The following is a 15,154-nucleotide window of genomic DNA, read 5'->3' on the forward strand; positions in this document are numbered from 1 at the left end:
TGCTAAGATACGTTGTGTGATTGGCAAGTCGTCTTAGTAGACGCCCAGTGGACCGCGTGATAAAACTACACCAGTTGGGTTAGCTCGGTTATGTGTAATGCATGCCCAGAGACTGTCCACTTGGGCGGCTCTAATTTACTCTTTCACAATTGGGATGGAAGAAAGCGCCGGGTGGGCGAGCTATGATGTAGCAAAGAGGTATCGGGGACACGGTCTTATTCACGCTGGGTAGGGAGCTGAATACTCATCTAACCAGTGATTGGAGACCCTCATCAATGGGATCAAATCAGTGAAACCCTTGTATTCACCCAACTACCTTGAGCTCCTAAATTTACTCTTCTCATTTCGTTCTCGATACTCCGTGGTTTCTTTTAATTTTCGTCTTATTGTGACTGGCTACTAGAACCCGGTTCATGGTTGAAAAACAACAGAACAGAGCCTGAACTTGATGGGACTTCATTGATGTCAACCTAAACCATGTATACACTTCTCACAGGTCCACTCGACCGTACAGGAATGTCTGGTCACAAGCTTCTGTTATTAGTTCAGTAACAGATAAGCTGGTTGCAAATCTGCTGAGAAAAGTTGATGCATTCAACCCATACTAGGCTTTTCTAGCGCAAACAGTCAAACAATTTCACAATCGATCGACCGTCACAACCAGGGCAGTTACAAGGTCGTTTTCCAGTCGTCGTGCAAACCAATCACATCGCTGAAGCGTGAACACATCCGCCTGTTCAAACGTGAAAATTCAGATGAGTCCAGCGTGTTCGTGGAGTAGTGGTAACAACACGCTCGTCTCATATGTCCTAAGTTCAAACCTCGGCACAGCCCAGAATATGCCCTGCTGATGAGCTCCAGTAGAAGCGAAAATTCTGTCCAATGCCCCTCCCCCTTGTTATGGACTCACGAGAATCGCTGCGCCTAGACGCGAGGATGACTGTTCAAAAGAGAATGATGTGAATATTGATTTTACGGTAGGCAACTGCCAGAACTCAGTGAGTGCGCACGAGGCGTTCACGATTGGTATGCGTGTAAAATTGACCTGCGCGTTCCCAATCCGATCTGGTCAGTCACTTCCTTTGATCATTTCTCTGGAGTTTGAGACTAGATACCTTGCACTTTTAACTTACTGGCCTTGGAGCACACCTCAGCATGTCCATCGCTCCAACCCACGTTGATGCGCCCTGTCAGGTCATGTTGCCTATCCCACTTTACCGTCTTAGTTCATGTCGCAGCCAGGTGCCTAACTGATACACTGTAAAGTACAGCCGTCCGCATTTTCAACCGTGAGTCCCAATGATTGCTTCTGTCTTAGTTTTTGATTTACTGATAAAATTGATCAATTGCCATAGTGTGTAATGGGTGTAGTGAACCGATGCGTACGTTTGTTTTAGTAAACAAATATTCTGGAAAAAACGGGAGCGATATAGGTGAGCACTCAGGCATCATCGACAGTTATCAGCAGCGGAGCTGGCAAAAGTAACTGAATATCCGAGCTCAGCTGTTAACTGTTGGGAGGATCAATGAACACAGTCTAGACACTGGAATAAACATGGAATACATTTTCATTTAACGTTAAATACTTCGCTATCGCATGACCCCAAACGAAGTACAGTCAAGCGTACAGCCAAGGTACGTTATGGGGCGCGTGGTGGATGATTTTTGGTGCTCAATAGTATAAAATTACGCGGTTTGTGAGCGTTTTAGACACGTTTGGTAGCCCTGTGTCTCGGTCGTATCCGTCCCCACTGATATCCTTGAGTGGTTCATGTACGCAGTTGCTTCTTCCGGTGCTAACCCCAACTGGATAACATTCAGTTTGTTCTCGCAATCGCTTACAGGCTTCATCTTTATACAGCACCCTCGTTTGTGGCATTTCCATTTAACTTGCCTTGGAAACTGTACTCTATGAAAGGCACAGACAAGATTCACAAACAATCGTCCTGGCATTCTGATGTTAAGGTGCTCAAATTGAACAACGAATTAGCTCAGATGTAAATTGTCCCCCTTATCCCTACGCTTATCACTTCAACATCATTAAACTGGGGATTGTCCTCGTAATTAGGCTGCTGGACTAACGGGTGCAATTAAACGCTTGGTTTGACGTATTCGCCCAATTTCGCCAGGCTGTCGGTACCGACTGATGGCGGCTGATCAATGTAAGGGAGAAATAATGAATGTGAGGACCGTGAATGTATCGTTGTGAAGGATTTCCTTCCCACATCCTGAAAAACACTACGTTTATATTTCTGGTATGGAGTTTTCGGCTATTCAATCAAGTAGTGCGCCTCAAATCTTGACCTGTTTCGTTGAGAAACCTGATGCATGAAACACTTCCATAAACTCTCTGTCTTAGTATATTGCGTGGCCGCTTTAGGCATACAACAAAATACATGGATTCACATGTTCGTTCCAATGTCCTCTCGTCTCGTTTTCGGTAGTTATTTGCCGTCCCTACAGAACACCCTAGTTTAACACCGAGAATGGTTAGAGTAATGATCGCCCGAACAAGCCAAATCGTGCTTGATGTGGGCAAGTGCCTGTGTTGGAAGATTAGGTTACAAACCAATTCCAGCATAAAAGCGCATGGTGTGCAGCTCTGTCAACTTGCTTATTTCCTCCAGCTCAAAGTTACGTGAACTGCTTGTACAGATTGTGCTGATGTTTTTTGCACCAAACAAGGCTAATCATTAGATTAGATTGATTAAAATCCGATAATCCCTTTGAGTAGAAGTCTTCCCAAAAAGAGTTCACAACACTCATACCTCACCATATTTTCATAGAATTTCACACCTTTGAGGAGGCCACTGCTAACCTCTTGAGAGAGTCCATGGTTTCGTTCCCACAGACATGAGTTCTCCCCCAAAGAAAGACCATAAGGGAAAGACCCTAAAAAGTACAGGTTATGCGGTAGATGATAACGTACCCATAGCTGCTAAACTAATAAAATTCGTTAAGAAGAGCGTACCCAATCGTGGGCTGTCAAAGCGTTTTCAGCAACCTTGTGTGTAGTTTCCATCATGAAAATTCCTTTAACGTAGAAAAAACGCTTAAAAGTTCATCATACCTATTCGATAACCCTTGGGCTTACCCTTATCAAGCAATGTCGCTGTAGGCCTCCTTCCATATGCTGCATATCTGGCGTATTGATGTGAGCATAGATCATTGTGTGATAGTTACTCATCATGTAATACTGATGCACTACTTGCCTGTTTGCAGGAACAACGTCGAATGCTTGTAGGACAAAAATGCAGGAAAGTGATTCTCCGGCTCACTTTTAGCTTGCGATTGTATGACCAAAGTCAACCCACAATGCTATTCCAACAGAGCTGAGCGAAGCTTCTATTGTGAGATTTAGTGTTGAAAGTGTACGAAAGAAGTCACATGATAACGCCATTAGTTAATGTGCGATCCTGTGTTAAGGCCGTGATCTTAAAGCAATGAATTGGTGAATTAGGCTACACGTTACCTGTCAGATAGGACACCTAGATCGAGCGTTTAGGCTAATTAACCAATTACTTGCTTTGAGATCACGGCCTTAGCACAGGATCACACAAAGTTGGCTAGAAATACCGTCCGAAGTTCAATATCCGGCTACACTAAGACGCGTAATGTCTGTGTCTCGACTGCCTTCTCCGTCTCGTGCTTCGACCAGTAGCGGACTGTCTACGCAACAATTGATGGGAGAATTGGATCTGGCCCGTGTAAAGATTAAAAAGTTAGAGTTGGAGGCAGATACTGCTAAAAGAATTAAGGAATATCAAGACAGTGTTCAACGGGAGATGGAGAAATTAGATGAAATTGCTCGATCGATGAATTCTGGGGGTTTGGAAGCTTGTCACTGTCCTGCAACAAATGAACAATGTGATGCCGTAAGTTCCATACCAGACCCAAAGGACTTGCCAATACCTGTTGAACAAGATACTGTTATCAACCCTCCAAATATCCACTTACGTAATGCTAACACGAGGCAAGATGATCGGCTTCTGGAAACCGCTCATTTGGTGCAAACATGTATGGGACTTCCCGCGCGACAGCTGCCAAAATTTGATAGAAACCCCGCCGACTACCACAGTTTTATGCGCAGTTTCATGTTCACTATTGCCCGACGCACTCGTGATCCGGCAGACCGATCCTCATACCTGGTACATCATTGTGAAGATGAGGCAACCTTTTAGGGCCGGCCGTTCTGTCCGTTGATCTACCGAGGTAGTTGAAATGATATGGGGATCACCAAACCGGCGTTCAAGTATACGTGGTGCTTCTGCGTAGCCTTCCTCGGGTTCCAAAACGCCACACCGTCTAATAGCCTGGGCTGCCTCATCTTCACAATGATGTACCAGGTATGAGGATCGGTCTGCCGGATCACGAGTGCGTCGGGCAATAGTGAACATGAAACTGCGCATAAAACTGTGGTAGTCGGCGGGGTTTCTATCAAATTTTGGCAGCTGTCGCGCGGGAAGTCCCATACATGTTTGCACCAAATGAGCGGTTTCCAGAAGCCGATCATCTTGCCTCGTGTTAGCATTACGTAAGTGGATATTTGGAGGGTTGATAACAGTATCTTGTTCAACAGGTATTGGCAAGTCCTTTGGGTCTGGTATGGAACTTACGGCATCACATTGTTCATTTGTTGCAGGACAGTGACAAGCTTCCAAACCCCCAGAATTCATCGATCGAGCAATTTCATCTAATTTCTCCATCTCCCGTTGAACACTGTCTTGATATTCCTTAATTCTTTTAGCAGTATCTGCCTCCAACTCTAACTTTTTAATCTTTACACGGGCCAGATCCAATTCTCCCATCAATTGTTGCGTAGACAGTCCGCTACTGGTCGAAGCACGAGACGGAGAAGGCAGTCGAGACACAGACATTACGCGTCTTAGTGTAGCCGGATATTGAACTTCGGACGGTATTTCTAGCCAACTTTGTGTGATCCTGTGCTAAGGCCGTGATCTCAAAGCAAGGAATTAGCTAATCAGCCTAAACGCACGATCTAGGTGTCCTATCTGACAGGTAACATGTAGTCTAATTCGCCAACGGACGGTCAGTAATAACTGCGGCGAAACCGAATTCTACGAACTTCACCTGTGTTTGTTCAGTAGTCGCAATTGGGCAGTGAACAATATATTGAATTGGACTTGGGCAGGCAGCATAGATAGGTAGACCGTGGTTCTATAGGAAATTAACAGTAAATCGTGAGGAGAATTACAGAAAGGCTTACGGCTAGATTGAACCTTGGGCAGTTAGCAACACAGGATATCACATGAAGCGCAGTGTGCTATCGGACAAATTAAACGGGAAAATTGTTGTTCAGTTCAAAGTGGGACAATTTTTCAACAATAAGCCCAGAAATAAATGTAAACAAATCGTGCATAGAAAAGCGGTTTAGTTAGAGTCGACTGTGTATAAAATAACGATCCAGTCTTGAAACTTGAGCAGTCACGGAAGGTGATGAATTGGCCTGAGGAATAGGGGAACAAATAATTACGTCATGTAATTAACAGCTAATATTCATTTTTTTTAAGATGTGCGCCCCAAGAGGATTTCGATGGGCGTTGGTTTGGAAAAGCTGTTTCGGATTTTGGATAAGCGACAGATAAATATCATGGAATAGCTGACGAAGTTTGCTTGGAAGCTTACAGGAATTCCTATTCGGAGATGGCCCAAGTGGTTACAGCGCGAATTTACTGACCGGAAGGTTCGTGGTTCGAATCCGACCTCTGCCCCTCGACTTCCCTTGTCTAGGCTTGGGCAACCTGGCAGTATCCTAGCCCTCCTGCTTCCTTCGGGTGGCATGGCAGTTAGACACCGGAAGGGTGCTACAGTTGAACGCTTTCTATTCGAAGATCAACTCTGGCATCTTTTCACCACCTGATTCCTTGACTCTGATACATGTAGAATACCACCAATGAGGCCGATTTCAACAGACGGCCGAAAGGCCTTTTCCTCCCAGCTGCTTTAAGGGGGAGTACTTTATGAGTGCCTTTTATGTCCGGCTATTTATGGCGCAACTTTCTTCTCATTAGTTCAACTTGTGCGGTCGACCTACAGTTCGCCATAATCATGTCTCCAAATTCTTTCTCTTAGATAATTTCTACCAAAGGTGCTAAAATCACGGTGGGAAATCCAACGGGAGTATTTTTTTCATTTTTAAATTTCTTATCATAGACCTACACGTGGACAAACGGATACCGTCCTTCTACTGGTAAAGCACGGCGTTCAGCATGATATTCTGACTAGCCGAAGCTTGTACGACTCTTCGTGCATGAGAGCCCTAGTTTTCCTGGAATATTGGCATCATCGCCGCGGACAATCCCTTCTGTTCGACCTTGAAATGTCCCAATCTAACAAACTAATCTTTAGTCTGGCGCTCCATATTCCACTAGTTTGCGTTGGCAGCCCCTTACGTTAAACTCATCTGGTTGACTGTAGTGTCCCTCTGCCACAGCATAACCATCATCATCCTCACGATCGCAGCCACGGCGTAATGAGATGTATCGTCGTAATTGAGGAGTGTGATGTTTAATTAAACTGACAAGGCCATGTGCGCATCCACTCTATGCATACCACCCTCCACCGCCCTACCATCCACGTGTATTTTAGACAATCTACACCTACCTACCTCTACTCTTGTTAATTACTCTCCCTAATGAGCTTTGCGCATGACTTGTTTGGTCGTACACACGTGTGTTTGGGTGTGTGTAGTGCGGGGAAGTCTTTTTGCATGATGGTGTTATTTGCCCGAGTGGCCACAAACTTAAGCTTCTTGAGTTAATTAACGGTACAACTTTTTTCGGTCTACAACCACAAGTGACTTCGATCTACCTAATTATCCCGTAGTTATTGATGTAGCCGTCTTCTACTGGTGACAGTGATGATGGTGGTGGCTGTGCCCATTTCAACTCACTAATCTGTTTCGTGACAACCCTCCAGTTTGACCAACTTCGTTACCACCTTCTGTTTGGACTTCTTATGCGTATGACCTGGCCCTCAACTCCCTCGTTTTCCAAGCCATGTATGTGTATCCCACACGCCTGGTTAGTAGAACTGATGCCAACTAAGCTGAACTGAACACAAAAACGTTCAGCTGTAGCACCCTTCCGGTGCCTAGCTGCCACACCACCCGAGGGCTGCGATACTCTCAGGTTGCCCAAGCCTAGACAGGAAAAGTCGAGAGGCGGACCACGGACCTTCCGTTCAGTAAATCTGTGCTCTAATTACTTAGACCATCTCGAATGAACACAAGTGGCGAATGACGCTCATTTGCACATTGAGTTGGTGTTAATCGGAGGTTCAACTGACCATTTCGCTTCCGCTGCTGAACATAGTTGTTGATCCAGTAAAACAAATTAAATCATCCTGATACGAAGCACTTGGCCGAGTGAATCATGAGAGCTGAGATTATGCCAAGTCATGCCAGTTTGGTCGTCGATCTTTTACGCTATTTGCGGTCAACAGACGTTTTAAAACTCCTCTCCTGATGGATCTCGTTGGGTATAGCTTCTGCGACCGGCGAAAGTGTGGCTATTTAGGAATACCCGCTATGGTGAATGCATACAGGCTAAAGATGTGTTCGTTGTAACAGCGAATCCGGTATTCCAACGCCACTTTACCATTTGAACTTTTTTGTACACAGTAACCACGATATGTGGCCTGATTTGAATGACGTCTCCTAGAGAACTTTCCGGTCGGTTTATGAAGCTTAGTGAATAAACCATCACTACATTATCAACAAATCAAACCGATTTACCTTTCTGCTACTGCCCAATGATTTCTTTAACTTCTTCGGCCACAGATTTTCCTACTTGGATGCCCATGTATTAGGATGTTTGGAATCCATGTCTCAACTTCCTAGCTTGCCAAATCTCTATACACCACGCATCTGCCTTACGGAGCATGGCGTGATTGGCACTCACGAAAAGGTCGACCACATACTAATCGATATGGCTAAGTTCCGGCCCATGTTCGCGATGGCTTCAACGTGGAATTAACGCTTCCGTATCGTGCCTGTATTTCCAATATCGTACTCCAAGACTATCGACATTCCTGTGGTCAGTGAGGGATGGTTTGAACAGTACGTCGTTCCATGCATTCAGAGTAATGTGGAAATGTGACACAACCATTTTCACTGCGATGGATAAACTGATTTCACAGCTGTTCGTGCTGTAGGGAGGGATGAGTCGCGATAACCCGAAGAGCGCACTTCGAAACCGAAGGTCTCCTTCAGTACTGGAAGTCTTCTGTCTGTGCAAACCGTATCAGTACTGATGTTGTGAAACTCCAAAAGTGTCATATCCCAGTCCACTACCTAACCCAATCTGGTTGGATGATTGAATAATCAACCTTGTTAATTTGCGTGAATATTGATTTTATTACCCTCCGCCAGCAGATCTACACTATTAACGCAAAAGTTTCATTCCATACCCAATCCCGTTTCAATTACGATACCTTGAGGGCATGTAAAACTGGTACTAGCTTCTAGGCGTTATTTATTACAGGTACTGCTCAAAACGAAACCTGAACCTAACGAATCAATTACGACAAATTCGTCTTCTAACTACTTTTAGTTTCCACGCAGATTTTCGACAAGAAAAAACAAAACACTACTGAATGAGTGCGGTATTCTAGAAGATACACTGGACTATACGAAATGGTTTACGTTTGATCTTTTCCCCTTTTTCCCGTAAGTAGACGTTTCCTTTATGGACCATCTTCCCCTGAGCATATGGAGAAGCTTTCACCATAAACGCTCTGTTGTCATTCCATAGAGTAAGCAAAAAGGTGAGCCCAACCGCAAGTTGACTGTCACCTGTCATATCTTGGTTTATCTTGCAAGCGAAAGGAAACTTGAGTCACAGGTGAAACTGTTGCCTACTCGTGCAATACGTTTGTTCGTGTTTGAGTATCGTGCTGCGGAGGTAAAGCTCGATTTGCCAAAGTCATAAGGAAAAAACGGAATCACAAAGCTATTTTTCAGGGTGTTTCCCGTTCCTAGTAAAGAGGGTGATGAATTCACAATTCAGTGAATTTGGGATAGTCTCTTTGGAGTACTGCTTGAATGATGGTTTCTTTCAAGAAGGAACCACTATATTCATGTACTCTCGTCTGCGTTCGCATTTATTCATCTACAAGCAAAGCTACCTTCTGCAAGTCCACTTGTCATTCCCAGCGATATGCCTTTCTTATTTAAGTGGTGACCTTGTTAACATTCGCGATTCAACTCTTCAAATTCAGTTTTATTCAGCTCTTCCAAATGATGTTCCCCAACTCATCGCCGCTCTACTCCCCGACTACACTCTCCCTATATACACGAACCTTACCTGATGGTCTCCGACCTGTTCTTTAACAAGCATTCCTGATCGTCCCACGTCAAACGACTCGCAGCTTTCCGTTCCTGAAAGTTTTCCTCCGCCTCGCAACTACTCCTAATCTGCAAATCACAGACGAGCCCAATCATGTCTACCCATCTGTCGTCCATCTTTTACGCGTGAACATAGTTCAACGTAGAGTTCTGTACCTCATTGCAGTCGCGTACTCTGACCGATGACCTTTAACTCCTTTCTCACCGTCGGGACTTGGCCAGCACAGCGAGTGTTCTTTCGAACTGTCACCTTATCACTTCCAAGGTCATTCGTTCCACGAAATGCGCTCTTCACCCCCAGTTATCTTACTTCGGTTGCCCGTAGAACTCACTCCGTTTTTTCCATAACTAAACTAGTTTATACACTCATTTGCAAACTAATTTGGTTTTTTTCAGAGACTCACCTGGAACCCAGCTGAATCTCTCGTTTGTGATTTTCTCAGGCAACTGAATGTGCTGCACCAGGCCGCCTCATGTTTCAGTTTCGCCCTTTCTTGAGACTCACCAGGTAGGTTCACATCCATTTGCCTGGAAATATCACAAACGAGAGATTCAGCTGGGTTCCAGGTGAGTCTCTGAAAAAAACCAAATTAGTTTGCAAATGAGTGTATAAACTAGTTTAGTTATGGAAAAAACGGAGTGAGTTCTACGGGCAACCGAAGTAAGATAACTGGGGGTGAAGAGCGCATTTCGTGGAACGAATGACCTTGGAAGTGATAAGGTGACAGTTCGAAAGAACACTCGCTGTGCTGGCCAAGTCCCGACGGTGAGAAAGGAGTTAAAGGTCATCGGTCAGAGTACGCGACTGCAATGAGGTACAGAACTCTACGTTGAACTATGTTCACGCGTAAAAGATGGACGACAGATGGGTAGACATGATTGGGCTCGTCTGTGATTGGTCATGGACTGTCGACGGATTTTCACCAACCTTGTCAGTAGTGCATTACAAAGATATAAACGAGATTATGTTTTCCATGCTTCTTAGTATCGAGACTCAGAATGATGCTCACCTTTCCGATGCCAACTGACTTTAATTGTGCCGTCTTCCTGTCCTTGTGTATCCCAATATTTCTGTGTTTTTCTGGATACTCATCCATGCGACAGATTTCGAGCTATGATCTCTCCTTTCTTCTGTAGTCCACGTTAGTAGTAAAGTACCTTCTGATAAATTCGGACAATCAACATATCATTCGATGATTTAGGTATCTTCAAGGTACCCGCCGGATCACTGTCCCATCTCCACCTCCCTACGTTTTACGTCCCACATCTTTCTAATCGATTCAATTAGTTTCCATTTAATTTGGTGAGTTACAGGACTCTACTTTCAAGGAAGTCTTTGCTATACTCTACAGGTATCGATTTTCGGCCGCATTTCTCCCAAACTACTGTTCCTTTTAACTCATTCTTTGGAAACAGAACGTACCAGCTGTATCACTCGTCACAAAATCTTTGTTGTTGTTTTTATGGTTAGTGACGTCAAATGAATGTGGGATTTCGCAATTCATCATAAGTTCTGGTTTTTATAATAGGTTTCGTTTGATTAAGAGCTCATGGCAACCTTGTCTTCACTGGTGACAAGTCAATGTATCGTTGTTCAGGATTGTACCAAGTTTCATTGAGAATGAAAATAATGTTTGCTGCTTCTAGAATTGAGAATTTTCATAGACCTTTACCAACACACTGTGAGTTGATAATAATAATACTAGTAATAATACAAACGCCACAATATTGATAATCGGGGGCGAGATGGTCTAAGTGGTTAGAGTGCGAATTTACTGACCGGAAGGTCCGTGTTTCGAGCATGATCTGTGCCTCTCGACTTCCCTTGTCTAGGCTTGAGCAACCTAGCGGTATCCCATCCCTCGTGCTCCCCTCGGGTGGCATGGCAGCTAGGCACCGGAAGGGGGCTACAACTGAACGTTTTTTTCAATATCGATAACCGCCCATGATAGTAATAATCGTTTAGCTGTAGGACCCTTTCAAAGCATTCCACCCGAAGGGAGCACGATGACTAAGATACTGTAAGGTTACCTAAAAGTAGATAGGAGCGGTCAAATTCCCGTCCGGAAGACGTTTCAACACCGATTGTTTAACGTAAATCTCAGCTTTTTTTTATCTCTTTTTGGGCATGCTTGTATTTCCTTGTCCAAACTGCTCACACAACACAGTTCGGTTAGTTCTCTGCTATCTCCATACCAAGTCCCCGAGTTTTTTTCGAGAATCCCAGATTCGATTTTCGCTGCTTTAGCTCATTTCTCTCTCTCTCGGTGAGATGCGGATATCTAATGTTTTATCAAAGTCTTACCAAAGTGTTTCCTCCCCACGATGGGAGAATTGGAGCAAAATAACAAGACTCAATTCATCTATGGTGAATGAGTCTGGTAGACAGGGCTCAACTAGGCATCAGTTGGGCTCGTGCATCAAAGCTATCACCTTCAATTTACGGCTGTCCAATTCCCCGTTTCTTCAAATAACTAGACTGATTCAAAATGGACTAACCGATTATGCCTTGGCCTCCAGTCTTTGCTGTATCTTTCTTACTGTTCCGTTTCGTGGTGATCGAAACTGTAACAATGGAGAACAACGTACCCCTTAGTACATGGCCTATAGCTGCTAAACTGACTGCCTGGCTCCTCAAAGTTAGTCACACACTTCCTATCCATGACAGTTACGGACTTGTATTGTTCAGACTAATCATTTCTTCGTGTTCTTTGCGTATAAGTACTTATTTGTACTCTGTCTTCATTTAATCTGCCATGTATTGTCTATTTGAGCCGCAACTCTGTGTACTGCCGGCGTATAGGGTTAATGGACAGAGTGATGAAGTGGGGTGTCTCGTTTCTCCCCGATTTTGAAACTACTTGACCAAAGTGAAGGTGCCTTTTATGGACATTACGCTGATGATCATTTCCATACTCAATATGTATAATCTCGATTTCGATTGCTGTAGATCCGGGAATGTTTTTTGTAAACGGGTAAAATTGACGGCTTGGGGTATCGGCTTTGCTCGGCGTGAGGGTTTGGGGTGAATCCGGATCCACACAGATAACATCGATTGCTCCGATCGTTTGATCCCGTCAGAAGAATGAGTTGACTCATATCAAAAGCGGTGCGGTCATACCCAAGTTTTTGTTGAACCTGGATCCACTTCGCTTGGATCTCCTAGATGCCACCTCCGCCGTTCTCTCTTTCTGTGCTAATCACCAGCTTAAAACAGTGGCCACGAATTTCTATCATTGAAACCCGTGATTGAGTTTTTTCTGTCTCTCTCGACCCTGTCGCTCCACTAAAAAATCTTAGCGTAGTAGATTGTTGGCACACAAAAGCAATTAGGGTAGCGTCTGCTTGTCGACCTTGGCAAAGTTATCACATCATATTGTGTGGATTTATACATTTATAAATTGACATTGAGTGCATATGTATGTTGCATCCGATACAACTATTTGGGTCATCGTTTAATGAGCTTTTGCTAATTGATACCTAAACTGCATTTTTGTCGACATACAATAACAACAAACTACTAACAATTGAGAAGAACTTGGCTCACCCGATGCTCCATCGATTCCAGGTAAAGTTGAACTGAGCGTAATTACGGTTCATCAGAAAATTTAATCATTACGCCTTACCCCACAGTATTAACTAGTTGTGGATCGTATTTCCATTCTCCCGATATCAACCAACGAATGTGAAAAACGGGCGGATAAGGTGATTCACCTCTTCGATTCACTTTACCCGAATGAGGTACAAGGGCTTATGCACTGCAAAAAATCACCCTGCCTCCAGCATCAAGAAATTCAGGGCTATACTCAAGCTTGCGACTGTCAGATTAGCCTCTAACGTAGACGCCTGTGCGATTAGCAGTTGCTCACTGATGGACTGTGAACTAGCAAACACTGCCCCACTGTGGTACAAATTATGTTTAAGGTCGCTGAGGCCTCTGTTAGAAACTCTTGTTCACCCAACCGATTTCATCTAGCTGTTTTGGCTTCCACCGAATACTCCCATGCTTACCTAACCTCTGCAGGACACCGTGTTTTCGTGGCGGTTCGCGTGAACAAGTTGACCACAGTTGCCAGTGGAATTATGAAGTCGTGGGTTTCAAATCGGGCAATCGGGATTGATGCTGTGCATTTGGAAGCGATGATTGTCTCTGTCTTGTTTGCTGTCGGTATTTTGGAATTCCTCCACTCCCGCAGCAATCTGGTTGGTTTCCGTTTGACGCCCACACTTTGTTGGAACGATAGTGAACTCGAACGATGGGCTTTACAACTATCCGTTTTGGGAATTTAGGCATTTATTGTGGATTTTTGGTATCTCTCTGCGGGCAGATGGGAACCAGCAGGCCGGTTACATGACTAGTTGATCGACTGTAGGCCGAGTCGACACGTGCAGGTGTCGTGCTTATGGATTGAACAGAAATTTATAGTCTGAATACAGCACAAGCTTGCTGCACAGGGAGCCAGGAATACCTGGCCAAGGTAGGGAACGTCCGAAACACCATGTTAGATCAGATGTGCAAATCTCATCAAAGTTGGGCTTAGTAAATCAGCAATAGTCATGTGCTCTTCTCGCTGGTTTACTGGCACTTACTGTCTGTTAGCAGCAAAGTCTAGGAATAACTACCACAATGGCCCCTGAATTCAAAACCACTCCTTCGAAACGAGTGTACGCGCAGGTTGGTTGGATGGTTACCAGTCTTCACTCCGTGCTTCAGCCCACTGCACTGCTCTTAAATTATTTTCGTCTAAGGGACCCGGGTACCTTGTTTAAGCTCGTTTGTCTCGGCGTGATCGATAAAAGAAAATGACTCCAATGTTTGTGCCTACTACTTGTACTACTTGGCAATCCATCTGACCTAATGATCATTACTGCTTTCATCATCCTTGCCTTCCACTTAGACTTTTTGGATTGTCTGGAACCTGTGCAAAGTGTAGACAGAAAATCCCACCAGATGAGTTGGTGATGCGTTGTCAAGAAAGTGTGTACCACGTGCGGTGTTTTTGCTGCTTCCATTGTCATGCCCAGTTGAATCCAGGTGACAAAGTCTGTTTGGTCGAGGGCAACCTCTTTTGTGAACTGGAATTCCCCCAACTCTTTTCCACCACTACTGTTAAATGGTCCCCAACCATGAAGCCACCAAACCAAGCCATCTCCAATTTGTTGATGACCTCTACTAATCAGACAGATTTGCTGCGCAATCTCGTGCAACACCAACAGCAACAAGATCTCAATACGAAACCGGCGCTATTTGTAAGGTCACCCAGTTACCCGAATCCTCCAGATGGACAAAACATTGGAAGTATACGCTATTCTCCTGTACCTATGAACCATTCCGACTTCCCTGGTACGCTGAGCTCCCACCCCGAAAGTCCCGTAATGACAATGATCAATCCAAACCACATGTTTCCCGACAATCCCCTGACTCCTAACTCCGGTCTGGGTCTGTCCGACATCGATCCGTCATTTAGCACTGAATCAGTATCTATCGTTCAGACGCTGGCCACAGACAAACAAGCCAACAAGGGTAACACGGCTGCTGGGGGTCAGGGCAACGAATCCACCGCTCCTTCCGGTCGCAAGAAACAGAAAGTTAGTGTGATCTTACAACATTTTGTCCTACTATTTGTTGTCGCTTTCATAACATGCTTTCGTGTAGTTTAACCTTGAATGCTACGATATACGTTTTACCGATTTGCACCATCTGTCTGAATCGCTTTTTATATCGTTATTTGTGTGTCATCCACTGCGCTGTTTTTACTTAGGCAGGCTGGCACACCCGATACCGAT

General features: G+C 44.5%; 2 protein-coding genes across 2 annotated transcripts in view; one reads left to right on the plus strand and one right to left on the minus strand.

Moving 5' to 3' along the window:
• T265_00701 (hypothetical protein) overlaps window positions 1-15,154 on the plus strand; it is a gene marked incomplete at both ends in the record, with an annotated part of 32,864 nt that overhangs the window by 15,028 nt on the left and 2,682 nt on the right. Inside the window, one exon of the mRNA XM_009164550.1 lies at window positions 14,266-14,956. Within this exon, the coding sequence (XP_009162814.1) occupies window positions 14,266-14,956 (691 nt within the window). The remainder of the gene's footprint in view (window positions 1-14,265; window positions 14,957-15,154) is intronic.
• T265_00700 (hypothetical protein) overlaps window positions 5,396-15,154 on the minus strand; it is a gene marked incomplete at both ends in the record, with an annotated part of 35,066 nt that continues 25,307 nt past the window's right edge. Inside the window, 2 exons of the mRNA XM_009164549.1 lie at window positions 5,396-5,467; window positions 9,772-9,895. Of these exons, the coding sequence (XP_009162813.1) occupies window positions 5,396-5,467; window positions 9,772-9,895 (196 nt within the window). The remainder of the gene's footprint in view (window positions 5,468-9,771; window positions 9,896-15,154) is intronic.

The sequence above is a fragment of the Opisthorchis viverrini genome (assembly GCF_000715545.1).
Source record: "Opisthorchis viverrini unplaced genomic scaffold opera_v5_7, whole genome shotgun sequence".
In the NCBI taxonomy this organism is placed as follows: Eukaryota; Metazoa; Platyhelminthes; class Trematoda; order Opisthorchiida; family Opisthorchiidae; genus Opisthorchis; species Opisthorchis viverrini.